This window comes from Gymnodraco acuticeps, unplaced genomic scaffold (assembly GCF_902827175.1).
Source record: "Gymnodraco acuticeps unplaced genomic scaffold, fGymAcu1.1, whole genome shotgun sequence".
NCBI lineage: Eukaryota > Metazoa > Chordata > Actinopteri > Perciformes > Bathydraconidae > Gymnodraco > Gymnodraco acuticeps.
Window position 1 is genome coordinate 135,813 of NW_022991435.1, and position 13,837 is coordinate 149,649.

Sequence of the window (13,837 nt, forward strand, 5' to 3'; positions counted from 1 at the left end):
GGGGCAAGTGTGGAAGAAAAATTCTGAGTAAACATTTCCCTAGTATTTTCAGTTAAATATCGCTTTGTGGTTACCTCTTTGTGAACATTTTTGTGAACAGAAATAGAGCTCTCAAAGAAAACACAGGAATGGTCAGAGAGTGCAACATCAGTCACCACAACCTTAGAGATATTCAGACCCTTTGAGATAATTAAGTCCAGAGTGTGCCCCTTATTGTGCGTGGGCTCCGTCACATGCTGAGTCAGTCCATAGCTATCAAGAACACAAAACAGTTCTTTAGCCCCTCTGTCCTAGGGGTTGTCAACATGGATGTTAAAATCACCAACAATGACTAGACGGTCAAAGTCAATACACACTATAGACAGCAGTTCAGTAAAGTCATCAAAAAAGCTTGCACAGTATTTGGGTGGTCTATAGATATTTAGGAACAGAGCTCGAGAGGAGCATTTCAGCTGAAGGGCCACATATTCAAAAGAAGCAAAGTTCCCATAAGATGTCTTCCTGCATTGAAGGGAATCATTGAACAAAATAGCAACTCCACCTCCTTTCTTATGCATTCTTTCCTGACTCATAAAACTAAAGTTGGGAGGTGTTGATTCGATAAGAACAGCTGCACTGTTATTTTGTTCAATCCAAGTTTCCGTTAAAAACATAAAATCGAGATTGTGCTCAGTGATAAAATCATTGATTAAAAATGTGAAGGAAGAGTATCCTCAGAGGTGATAGGGGGGGTGAAGGGCGGTGGAGACTCCTCCATTTGTCTCCCATAATCAAGACATTCCTCAGGCGGGTGCAGTGATAGATTTTCAAGGTGTTCTGAGCGATGTGTTGTGTCTTTCTCTTGTTTTGATTCCTCTTGTTGCTTGTCCTTGGCAAAGGGAACAGATTGATGACGCAGGCAGTTGAATATGTTAGAGATAAACAATGTCACTCCTGACTTGTTCAGGCAAACTCCATTTGCCTTAAAAAGATGTCTGCGGTCCCAGAAAAAGTTAAAGTTGTCAATAAAATTGACAGAATGGTCAGTAGTTGAAAGCCAGGTGTTCAGTGCAAACAATCTGCTGAATCTCTCCACTCCTCTTCTGACTGGCGGTAGAAGGCCACTGATGAACACCTCTGCATTTAGAGAGCTGACAGTTTCCAACAAACATTTCAAGTCTTTTTTTTCCTTAGATAGTTAGTGTATTGCCGTCTCTTTGCAACAAGCACAAACACAGGAGGATAGTTTATATTCTCTGTAGCGTCTTGTAGTAAATTCCTAACAAAGAGCTTATTTTAGGTTTGACAGTTTTAAAGAGCTCTAATATTTATTCTGTGCCACCCTATCTGTTGACACATACCGCCAGGGCTTCAAGAACATCACAATATTGGATCAGACAGCAACACCCACACTATACATCTGTCTTATCACATTTTCTTTCTCCTGTTTTATTGAGTTCACTGATATCTTTAACCAAACATGGTGTAGCAGAAACTTCTTTAAGCCTTTTACAACACTTTTGTCAGAAAACAATGCACTCGTGCTTCATTTTTCTTCAACTCAAAGACTAGAGAGAGAGAGAGAGAGAGAGAGAGAGAGAGAGAGAGAGAGAGAGAGAGAGAGAGAGAGAGAGAGAGAGAGAGAGAGAGAGAGAGAGAGAGAGAGACAGAGTATAAGAGAGTATATGAGAGTATATGAGAGTATTAGTAACGGGAGAGCAGCTGGGAGGCTGCCGTTAAGAGATCAGCCATGCTTGGAGGCATCTTCAAAGATGTGTTGGTCACAGTGACTCTACTCTTTCTAACTCAGACATGGACTCAGTGCAGGTGGGTGTCAAGATAATTACATTTTAACTGCCAAAATGAAGCTGATATGTTGTTTAAAAATAGGGTTGAACTGGTTTTATTGAGTGAATAACATTTTGATTTTTGCTCAATGTTATAATTTAATCATTTCAATATTGGAATAACTTGTAGCAAGACCAATGGGATTGAATACACAAATTGTTTTTATATTTCAGGGCTGAAGTTGATTTTTCATTAGTTACTTTACCAGATTGGAGAAAAAATGCAGGTATGACGTTTTACAATTACTAAGACTTGTGGATACTTTATATATCGTTGCAATTTATTAAATGAAATTTGTTTTTAAATCACACACTGACTTAAACCAATACTTGACTCATTGTTCTTCTTTCATAGAGTATGGTACACAGTGTTCCTACGACGGACATAACAATCAGATGTGTGACTCTACCCAACTAAGAACAGGTACAGACAAAAGCTGAAAGGAAAATGAACTGCAAATTTGAAAGCAAAATGTGTTTCTTTTAGGGAGGTTACAGTAAAGTTTATTAAGAGTTCACTTTGACAGTGAGAGACTGTGACTGTATAGTTACCTTTCATTTTGTTCCCACCCTTTTTGAAGAGGATTTGGAACAGCAGTCCACAGTTCTGTTATAATCTACAGGCGCGCTGTGACTGTGTGTCTGTACCTCGCTGCGTATCACTAAATGATCTGAAGCAGGCTCTCCCAGGGGCAGTGAAAGATGAGGGCCTGCACTTAAGGTTCAAAATTAGCACAAAACACACTAAACTGCAATTCTGCATTTAATGACTATTGCACCACAACAGATGTACTTCTTTTTTTTATTACAATAACAGAGACGAGGGAATGGTTTGCTATTTTTTTTAAGTAATAAAACTTATGATCTGACATAAAAGCTTATTCCTAACCTGCGCGGTTAAAAATAAATGTCACCATTTGACTTGAGTGGTTTACAAGGAATGGAGAGGCTATTGTCATTGGATTTGTACTTCAGAAGGTACTAATAAAACTTGTAAACTAATAAAAAATGGAGTTTGATCACTTTTTATTATGTGGATAAAAGCAGCTACTGATTACACTTTCTTACGGTCCTTTTCATCTGCAGAGGATGTGACTGTTTTAGAGAGCGGTCCACTGGTGCTGGAGGGCGAAGCCTATCTAGAGTTTTGGTATTTAGCCCCCGTTGCAGCTTATATTTACTTTGCTTGCCTTAAAAACCGATACAGTACTTAAATGCATACATTTATTAGAATAACTTTGATTAATAATGATAATATTTATCTACGGACTGGATGAAATCATGTTTTCTTGGAAAATGTATTTTTATCTACAATTGTACTTTTCATAATGTTATGTTCCTATGCATAATAAACTCGTAATACTTGTCATTTTAATCTTGTTTATATGATTTTTCACAGTCTGTCCCATAAACTGTGACTTTGAAAATAATCTGTGTGGGTGGGAGCAGCTCATGCAGGACAGTTTTGATTGGACAAGACATTCAGGACCCACAAAATCAAGCTTAACTGGCCCGAACCAAGACCACACCACTGGAGGTAAAACGTAATGTCAGGCGACGATATCACATCTGTAAAGTTGCTGCATTGATTTTAATTGTGCATGTTTATAATGCTAATTTCAACTTTTCTGCAGCTGGTTTCTACATGTATATTGAAGGAAGTAGTGTAACCCATGGAGATTCAGCTCGTCTTCGGAGCTCAATGTGCAATTATGATGGACCACTCTGGCTGAACTTCTGGTACCATATGTATGGTTCAGCCAACGCCATGGCCCTCAATATCTACCTGCTCAAAGACAATAAAGCTACTAAACTCTGGTCCATAATGAACAACCAAGGTCCAGAATGGCATCTAGGACATGTTTATATCAGAGTCACTGGTCCATTCCAAGTAAGTGACACCTTACAGACAATATAATGGCCTAAAAGATTATATTATTGTAGTTGTATATTAAAACATTTATTTTTCCCTTTGACATCTTTTAGATTTTATTTGAGGGAATTCGAGGCTCCGATGCTCAATCAGATGTGGCCATCGATGACATTTCCATAAACTTTGGCTCATGTTTAGGTGACATTCATTTAACTAAATAAAGCATTTCATATTTGACTAAATATATATGACTTGAGGATACAAGGATATTTCTAATGCTACAAATAAATTATATTATCTCAAATCATGACCATTTCTCAGGGTTTAAACATAACCAATAATGTCCTCCTTTAGGTAGTGTCCCTGGACTGGTTAGTGGAACTGTGTTTCCCTCCTCAGATGTGGAAGTCCTCCCCTCACACCCAGGTAAGTGCACAGGAAGCCTTTTTTATGGGCCAATTGTTTCTACGTGAGAAAGCTGATGTGTGGTTAGAATTGAACATTTATGTCTTGTGATTGTACTCCCAGTTAAAGATTTTCTAAATGTTTAGGAAGTTGCCAAGGTCCTCAATACTTAGTTCCTGTTAATATTTTACAAATGTTTCCTTTATAGTCTGCAATTTGGACTGTAGCTTCGATAGCAGTCTTTGTAGCTGGAGTCAGATGACCAGAGATGCTTTTGACTGGACATGGCAAAGAGGTTCCACCCCCACTCTGATGACTGGGCCCTCTGCGGACCACATTGGTGGTAATACACCCTTTTTCTATGTAATATTATAAATGATCACAGGTATGACACAGAGGTATTGAAAATATCTATCTTACCGTAGAAAGTGTATGTGAAAATGTTGATCACTTCGCTTCTCATTCATAGATGGTCGTTATCTTTACATCGAGGCCAGCAGCGTGACGCATGGAGACACGGCTCGTCTCATCAGCTCTGAGTGTTCTGACTCTGGTCCTCAGTGTCTGCAGTTCTGGTACCACATGCACGGCTCAGCAGATACAATGGGCCTCCATGTTTACCTGCTCCAGGACAGACAAACAAAAGTTGTTTTGTGGAAGACTAATGACCAGGGATATATGTGGCAAATGGCTCAGGTGGACATCAGAACAACTCGAGCTTTCCAGGTGCGACATCTTCCACCAGGCACTCAAATTATTGAAATATTGTCAGCCAACGAAGTTGTAGAAGTAAATTGTAACAATAAGAGACTGCAAAATGATAACTAATCCTTTTTCCATAACTTAGATTATCATTGAGGGACGTAGAGGCTCCAATGAAAAGTCAGATTTGGCAATAGATGATGTAAAGCTTTATCGTGGACGATGCTCTGGTAAAAAAACATGCACTGTGAATGAAAATCACTAAACCTTAAAAATGTGATATTTATCCCAAGGCTGTGTAATCTGATAATGTTTTAAATAAACTGTTGCAGATCTGAGTGATGTTGAGTCAACAAGTCCTTCCAAACCTGATGGTTCTCCCGTAGTGGCAGCAACAACCGACTTTAATAAGGACGTTACTCAAGCTCCAGATAACAGACACCCAGGTAAAGTTCTAATTCCACAGCAGCACGTGTAACCCCGGCTGTCTGAACTTTTATAATCTTTTTGTGATTTCCAGTTAATTAAAGATATCTTTGACTTGTGTGTGTAGTATGCCAACTCAACTGCAACTATGAACAAGATCTATGTCAGTGGACCCAACTTGCTGATGTTATCGATTGGACAAGGCATAGTAGCTCTACCCCAACTATAATGACTGGGCCTTCTTCAGATCACACTACGGGAGGTAATTAGCTTTCTCACACAAGCCATGTAACTTTTGTGTTGTACTGTCTGCACACCCTTATACCCCAGTTTCAGCCACACAGTCACAAGGTGAAAAGCATTTTGGTTGTTGAAATAGTTATTCCCTGTTCAACCATAATTGTAGACTGTCAGGCTATGAGTTCCTGGTGTACTGTTTTACATAAAGATAAGATATCTTTCCGTTAACATCCTGAGGATGGGCAATTAATTAAGGGTGACTGTGGCTGTGAGGGAGTGCGGTCGACTTTCCACCAGAAGGTTGTGGGTTCGATCCCAGCCCATGCAGTCAACATGTCGATGTATCCTTGGGCAAGATACTTAATCCTGGCCTGAGTTGCTCCCGATGGCATGGCCAACGGTGTGTGCATGTGTATGCGTGTTAGTTCCTAGAGTAATATACACTGCTCTGTATGAATGGGTGTGAATGGGTGAACGACATGTAGTATGTAAAGCGCTTTGAGGGGTCTTAGGCTGCAGCCACACCAGGACAAAAACGGCCGTTTGCGTTACTGTTTAGTGTCATATAGACCATTTGGCCACACGAGGACGACCGCATACGGCACTAAACGACTGAGGAAACGATAACGGGTCCCAAAGTGGATAGAACGGCATACGTAACGCTCTGGGGGGTCAAACAGCTCCATGTGTGCGCCCTATACGATCATTTTCTGATAATGATTGCGCAATAGCCCCGCCTCTCCCCACCTCTGCTGCTCACCTCCGCGTACCCCGCGCCATTGCTGATGTGTTTCGCCACCAACAACAACAACAATGGCGGATCGCAGAGTTGCTATCGTGCTCCGGACGCTACTGACCATGCTACAGTTCTTTGTGCAACATCTACAGCAGACTTACACATCCGGGGGGGATCTTACTCGCTGCTTTTGTGGATATGTACTGCAGCTTCAGCGATCATTTTCTGATAATGATTGCGCAATAGCCCCGCCTCTCCCCACCTCTGCTGCTCACCCCCGCGTCAAAGTAAACTGCACACTGAATTCAGATTATTTATCTTTCTCTCGATATGGACATAAACGCGAGTGAAGTCTAATCTGACAGGACGGAGACACCTCTCAAACTACCTAAACTAGTTATAAATATGTTTATTTTTACTGTCGGCCGGGTCACTCATTACTGGATCAGCTGCTGCATGAGACAGACACTGACGCTGTCCAAAGAGAGGGAGGAAAAAGAGAGGCTCCGTGTATTTTTATTATTATATTATATAGAGTCGTTATTCATTTGTTTTAAAGCTCAATAAATAACAAAGAAGACCTTTGACCGGCACTTTTATAATTTTGTCGGAAGGTTTAAACTTTAATACACGTTGACTGGCGAAAAACTCTGCCCGGTTCCCTCGGCCCCCACCGCGGAGAATAAACAGAAGGGCAACCATGACAACCATGCTTCTTTGCTGCTTTTGTGGAGGAAGTTACAGCGCCACGTACAGGCTCCTGCATATGTACTGCAGCTTCTCCAGCGGTTGGAGCTAAACAGAGCGGTCTCGTGTGGGCAGACACTATCCGGATAACTATTGCGTGTGGACGGAAGCTTGTTTGCGATTGCGTTTGCGTTAATCCTATGCGTTTAGCCGTTTTCGTCCTCGTGTGGCCGGGGTCTTAAAGAGACTGGATAAAGCGCTATATAAGTACAGTCCATTTACCATTTAAGAAATGTTTTGCATTTTAGTGTTTTGAGGATATTTGGATTGTCAACATTTAGCAACCATTTCAGTTGCATCTTGATATACCTTAAACTTATAGTATGCTATGAATTTTTCTTTTTTTCAAACTCTTTTGTCCTTAACCAGGTGGCCACTATCTTTACATCGAAGCCAACAGCGCGTCACATGGTGACACAGCTCGTCTCATTAGCTCCGAGTGTTCTGACTCTGGTCCTCAGTGTCTGCAGTTCTGGTACCACATGTACGGCTCAGCAGATACAATGGGCCTCCATGTTTACCTGCTCCAGGATATATTAGCTGATGCTGTTTGGTGGAAGAGAAATTACCAAGGAAATATTTGGCACCTGGCTCAGGTGGACTTGGCAACATCTGGACCTTTCCAGGTAAAATGTTATTCTCCTCATCTGACTAATGATAAAAACTTGCAGAGCAAAACACAAAAAATGTACAACCTGAAAAAATAAATGAGTAATTGGTGCTGGTATAATGTACTTTAGCATGAACCTGTGCAATTTATTTCAGGTTATATTTGAGGGGCGAATAGGTTCCAATGATCAGTCTGATGTTGCCATAGATGATGTATCACTTCATCGTGGACACTGCAGAGGTAACTATTTTCTCTTGCTGACATTCAATTTTGTTCACACACATTGTAACTGGGAATGTGTCTGACTTGTTTGTGAAATATCATTACAGACCTAGCTCAACCAACAACTCCTGCAACAACAGCTACACCACAACCATCACAAACTACAGTTAAACCACAACCACCAACTACAGCTACACCAAAGCCATCACAAACTACAGTTAAACCACAACAACAGCTACACTACAACCACGAACTTCAGCAATACCACAACCTACAACAACCTACAACAACTAATAAACCACATTCGACAACAGGTAGACCACAACCTCCAACTGAAGCTCTACCACAGCCAGAAACCACAGCTACACCAAAGCCATCACAAACTACAGTTAAACCACAACAACAGCTACACCACAACCACCAACTTCAGCAATACCACAACCTACAACAACCTACAACAACTAATAAACCACATTCGACAACAGGTAGACCACAACCTCCAACTGAAGCTCTACCACAGCCAGAAACCACAGCTACACCAAAGCCATCACAAACTACAGTTAAACCACAACAACAGCTACACCACAACCACCAACTTCAGCAATACCACAACCTACAACAACCTACAACAACTAATAAACCACATTCAACAACAGGCAGTCCGCAGCCTACAACTACAGCTACACCACCATCAACAACAACGGCAAGACCTCAACCACCAGTTACACCTGTACCAAGTAAGTTCAAAGTATTTCCTTATATACATGGATTGGGTATAATATATACTTTACACCTCACAGGTTAGGCACCATTGAAACCTGAAGCTTTGGGCATGTTCATATTTGTGATGAAATGTCACCTTTTCTAGTGTGAAAAAACATTATTTAAAGGGCACCTATCATGCAAAATGCACTTTTGTACGTCTATTATACATGATTATGTGTCCCCGGTGTTCCAGGGAACTCACCAAATGTCAGAAAACACAACCCTCTCTCTTTTCCTCCATTCCCAAATCTGTAAAAATGAGGCTGCAATGGATCTGATACAGACTGATCCAGATTTGAATTTGTTTCTACATCACAAAAGTGGTGCTCCGCTTAGTGGTCAATTCTCCACCTATCAGGGGGATGTGGGGTTGGGCCACGGCCGGCCATTGCCGCTCGAAAGCGCTGGAGACGCTGTAGTACATATGCCAGGCCTGTAAGTGGCGCTGTAGTCTGCCACAAAAGCAGCAAAGAAGACTTCCCTTGCATGGTGGCTATGGTTGCCCTTGTTTATTCTCCGCTGAGGCTCTTTTTCTCCCTCCCCGAGGCAAGCGTTTGCTCCTGCTGCTGTTATTCATTGCAATCCCTCCCTCGCTGTAATTCTCTCCGGTTAGTCCACCAGCAGATGACAAAAACCAACCTCTCCGCCTCTTCCAAGGAACGAGGGGACCGTGCGGCAGAGTTTCAGATGAAGTTTAAATCTTCCGGACAAAATTTGAAAAGTGCCGGTCAAAGGTCTTCTTTGTTATTTATTGAGCTTTAAAACCAATGAATAATGACTCTATATAAATCATATAAGAATAAAACACGGAGGACGGAGATCTCTTTTTCTCTTCTCTTGTAAATGCTTGTGAAATGTGATATGTGGCTTTGACTTACCACTCAGCCCTGATTGTACTATAGACCTTTGTATTGACCTTTTGTTGTTATATATATAATATATAATATACACTCTTTCTCTTTAGCACCCTCTTGTCCAGAGAACAGTCACTACACCACGTGTGTCCCTGCCTGCAGTCCAACCTGCACACACCTGAATGGCCTACCACGTTGCACTGAAAATGAGGGTTGTGTGCAGGGATGTGTATGTGATGAAGGCTTTGTTCAGAAAAAGAGGGTTTGTGTGCCTATCGAACAATGTGGTTGTGTGGAAAGGAATGGCACCAAATATGATGTGAGTGACAGAATAGCTCTTCATCAAAGTCACATGTTTTTTACAGTATAAAATACTTACGGCTACTTTTGTTTTGTCAGTTCTCTGATGTGTGGTACACCAATCACTGCAGTCAGAAATGTGAATGTGAGAAAGACCATGGCGTCGGTCGGATTGACTGCGATGACAAAGAAGAGTGCGATGGAAAAGCTGTTTGCCTTCAAAATGATGAGGGCAATTATTACTGCCAGTCTACAGGTACTGCAAGTGTCACCATTTAACTATTTTTAATTGTGATATATCTTAACCATGTTACATCTTGTGAAATCATTTATGAATTTCTTCACAGGCTTCAGTGAGTGCACCATCAGGGAAGGCCCTGAATACAGATCATTTGATAAAATGAAACACAAGTTTAAGGGTGACCACTCGTATGTGCTGGTCCGGACCAACTACTTGCCACATAACCTTCCACATGTCTACATCGAGGGTATCAACACTGTAAAGGATGAGGATGATAGTCATCAACATGACGACAGCAGCAGTGAAGAAGACCACAGTCGCAGAGTTATGTATGATGGTGATGATGATGAAGATGACCATGATGATGATAATAGCAAACATGCTCACTCACGTAAACAGCACAAGAACAAGAACAAGAACAAGAACAAGAACAAGAACCACAGCTCAAGTGAAGAGCACAAGGAGAACCACAGCTCAAGTGAAGAGCACAAGAACAAGAACAAGAACAAGAACAAGAACCACAGCTCAAGTGAAGAGCACAAGGAGAACCACAGCTCAAGTGAAGAGCACAAGAACAAGAACTATAACAAGAACAAGAACAAGAACAAGAACAAGAACAAGAACAAGAACAAGAACAAGAACAAGTACAAGAACAAGTACCACACACATGATCGCTCAAGTGAAGAGCACAAGGAGAACTACAGCTTACAAGAGCTTAAGATCAGAGTGTATAATCATACTGTGGTATTAAAGAAAAACCTGAGGCTGGTTGTAAGTATCAAATACATTTCTAACAATATTAATCTTTCCATGTCATTGAACTTTGGCTCCTTCATAGCAGGTATAGTATTAGGATAAGATCATCATATTCTTGCAAGCCCAAAGACATCTGTGAAAGCGCTGAGTGGAATAACCAGTGTTTCTTGTTACAACAGCATAAATGCAACTGATGCATGCTGTATCTTTCTTTGTAATGTGAGATTTCCCTCTTGGCCCTGCTGTAAGGACATTAGCAATGGAGGATGGACATTTTTTTTACAAAGTGTGGCGCTCATAAACAGTGCTGTAGTCAGTGGCACTAAACTCAGTACAAATGAGTCTGATAATGTTGTTTTTTGTAAAGAGTTCTGAAGAAACGGATTTAGATTGTGCTGCAATGGCAGGGGCCACTTGAAAAGTGATTACTATAAATTAACCTGACAGAGACATGTATGTTAAGGTTGAAAAGAACCATCTTGTGGGGACTATGAATGTTTGTACCAAATATTGTTGCCAATGTATCCAATAGCTGTCGAGATTGCTCAGTCTCAACAACCATCACTACAGTAACACTGACACAAATGGCTAAAACTTAATATTTTCTCAGACAAGTCTACTTAATATAAGTTACATTGGGAATTACCCCTCTCTGTCCCCCTCCAGGTGGATGGAAGGAGAACAAAAATTCCCGCCTCACCGACTGCTGGTCTAAAAATCAGGGAACTTTGTTCTCGCATCTCCCTGAAGACCGACTTTGGCCTCTCCGTGGATTTTGACGACCATGGCAGAGCAGGTAATTCATCAACAAATCCTTAAATCACAATGTAATTTCATACATTGTCAATTAATGAGTAATTTTTTTCTGGAAGAGAGTTAAAGACGTAATACGGTAATGCTCTGTTGTTGATGTTGTTTCTGCAGAGATCATTCTACCCCGCATATATAAAAGGAAAGTTGGGGGTCTGTGTGGGAACTTTGACGGTAAAAAAAACAATGACATGATGAAGCCAGATGGTACCAGGGCCAAGAACGTTAAAGAGTTTGGAGAGAGCTGGAGAATGTGAAAGATTGGTGGACGTCGGGATAAGACATCAAAAATACTCTGTGGAAATGTTGACGACAAGTTGTAACATCACTGTGGCATTCACAAAAAAGCTCAACACTGATGAACTTTCAAGTCCATTTTTTAAGAACTAACAAACTTTCATGAAATATCTCACATCTTTAATTTTTTCAAGAAATCCTTGTACTCCTTGTGAGATGTATCAGATGTTGTCCGTTGTCATTAGGGTAACATATTTGTTATGCATGACAATACAATTATGTATCAATATCCAATATTGTTGGAAAGAAACTATGTAACTTGTACCTGTTCATAAAGTGTATTTGAATGACAAATGATTAAGTACTGCGGTTACATTGGTGTAGCCATTAGTCTAGACATTTCAGTCTCAAGTGTAGCTACAACTGCATTCTTGACATTTCTACAGTCTGTGTCTGATAATTAGTTACAGTAAGAAAAACGTTTACACAACTTCTGTAACATGATATAATTCTGAAGACAAAGGCAGATGTATTTTCTGTGAAGACAATAGGATTATTGTCATCACGAGTGTACCTATAAATAAGCCGTTACACTCAACAGCGACAGAGTCATGGGTCGGTTTTCATTTTGCTGCTTTGTCCTGTCGAGCTTGCTACCGCTCTGTAATGGTGAGTAAAACATCATTTAATATTGAACAGTTTACCAAAGTAATATCGTGGTATAATTATCTTAATTTCCTTTTTTTCAGTTTCTTATTGATAGAAGATTTAGAATACACAGTTACAACAATTGTTTTAATCATGACCTAGTTTTTTGTTGTTTAACCTGATTGTAACGAGCCAAATAAATAATCTAATTAATAATCTAAATGTACATGACTCACCTGATTGTATTTTTTCCAAATAATAATTGTAGATTATTCAAATGTGTCTCATAAGTGCAGTTCAACCTAAAATAAAAATAAATAATAGGTCATTGACCCTGCCTACTTGTGATGGAAAACATGGCTGAAATCTTATATCGCAGTACATGTTACTTTATATCAGGGTAATGGTTTATGCAGTAGTCACTTTGTAAATTCAAGAAATTAAAATGAACACACAGTGCTTCATATTTAAGTATTTTGTTGGTACTCCCATAAAAACAATTGCCTCCAATGAGACATTTGAAACAAAACTTGAAACAGTTTAACTGAAATTATGTCAAAATGGAAACGCTAAGGTTCTTGACAACAACTTCATGTGAGAAGGGTTTCAAAGTGTTCAAGTGCTGATGAACACCATCCTGACTTTAGTCCCTGCAATTTAAAACAAAGCCAAAAAAATCTTGACTTTACCTGCAGAATTTTCTCATCAAAACCTGAATGAATGTTGAACAAACACACACTTTTTTAATTTACATTTTAAAATGCATAAATTAAGACAAAGTAAATGTAGAAGAGACAAGGAAGAGTAGTTCCTTAAAAGGAATGATACACAGTGATGCCAGTTTGGGATTGAGATGAAGTTTATAATGCACATTTTCGTCTTGAATACAGGCTTTAACCCTTCGCCACCAAGAAGACAGAGCACAACAAGAAGCAGTACCAGACATACACTGGAAAATTACACCAACACTTCAACCTTCCCATCCAAAACAACAGCATCAGATACAACATTGGCACTATTGGATGTCAGCACAACCTCTGCCTCGATAGTATCTACTACAGAAACCATCCCAACAAGCAGAGACAATTTTACACGAGCAGATAACTAAACTTTATCAGCCTCTTCAACAACAACACCAAGCACATCAAACAGCAACACTACCCCTACACTAGCAGACATTGTAAAAGCTTCTACAGTCTCTCCTTCTTCACCACCCAGCACAGCAGAATCTACCCTGGGGGAAGTGAGTACAACTTCAGCTTCTACAATTGCTGTTACTTCGGAAACAAGACAAACAAACAGCATCACATCAGCACCAGCTAATTGATAACCTTGAATTGGCCTATAAGCAGGGCTGCACATAACTGGTGCGCAGGGTCATTTGAAACAAAGCGCATTTGCGTACAGAGACAGAGACAGAGACAGAGACAGAGACAGAG

At 40.3% G+C, this 13,837-nt stretch overlaps 1 protein-coding gene across 2 annotated transcripts; it reads left to right on the forward strand.

Annotated features, from left to right (window-relative positions):
• The first annotated feature begins 1,680 nt into the window (after positions 1–1,680).
• LOC117532716 (zonadhesin-like) lies at positions 1,681–12,513 on the forward strand. 2 transcript variants are annotated; one of them, XM_034196154.1, is made up of 20 exons: positions 1,681–1,806; positions 2,001–2,053; positions 2,182–2,250; positions 3,226–3,363; positions 3,461–3,717; positions 3,813–3,897; positions 4,054–4,125; positions 4,313–4,447; positions 4,574–4,830; positions 4,952–5,036; positions 5,139–5,252; positions 5,360–5,494; positions 7,325–7,581; positions 7,721–7,805; positions 7,895–8,524; positions 9,517–9,725; positions 9,806–9,962; positions 10,054–10,718; positions 11,370–11,499; positions 11,628–12,513. In XM_034196154.1, exons 1-20 carry the CDS (start codon positions 1,730–1,732, stop codon positions 11,768–11,770), a joined length of 3,753 nt encoding a protein of 1,250 aa, XP_034052045.1. In that variant the 5' UTR covers positions 1,681–1,729; the 3' UTR covers positions 11,771–12,513. The 2 variants fall into 2 exon arrangements, with proteins under 2 accessions (XP_034052045.1, XP_034052046.1); XM_034196155.1 differs by having other exon boundaries at positions 4,313–4,444.
• Positions 12,514–13,837: the final 1,324 nt, after the last annotated feature.

Excerpts from the sequence above, each read along its gene's own strand:
- LOC117532716 (XM_034196154.1), top strand. The coding sequence starts at position 1,730 with ATGCTTGGAGGCATCTTCAAAGATGTGTTGGTCACAGTGACTCTACTC. Across the intron at positions 3,364-3,460 it reads CCAAGACCACACCACTGGAG|CTGGTTTCTACATGTATATT; the intron begins GTAAAACGTAAT and ends ACTTTTCTGCAG. Across the intron at positions 5,495-7,324 it reads TTCAGATCACACTACGGGAG|GTGGCCACTATCTTTACATC; the intron begins GTAATTAGCTTT and ends GTCCTTAACCAG.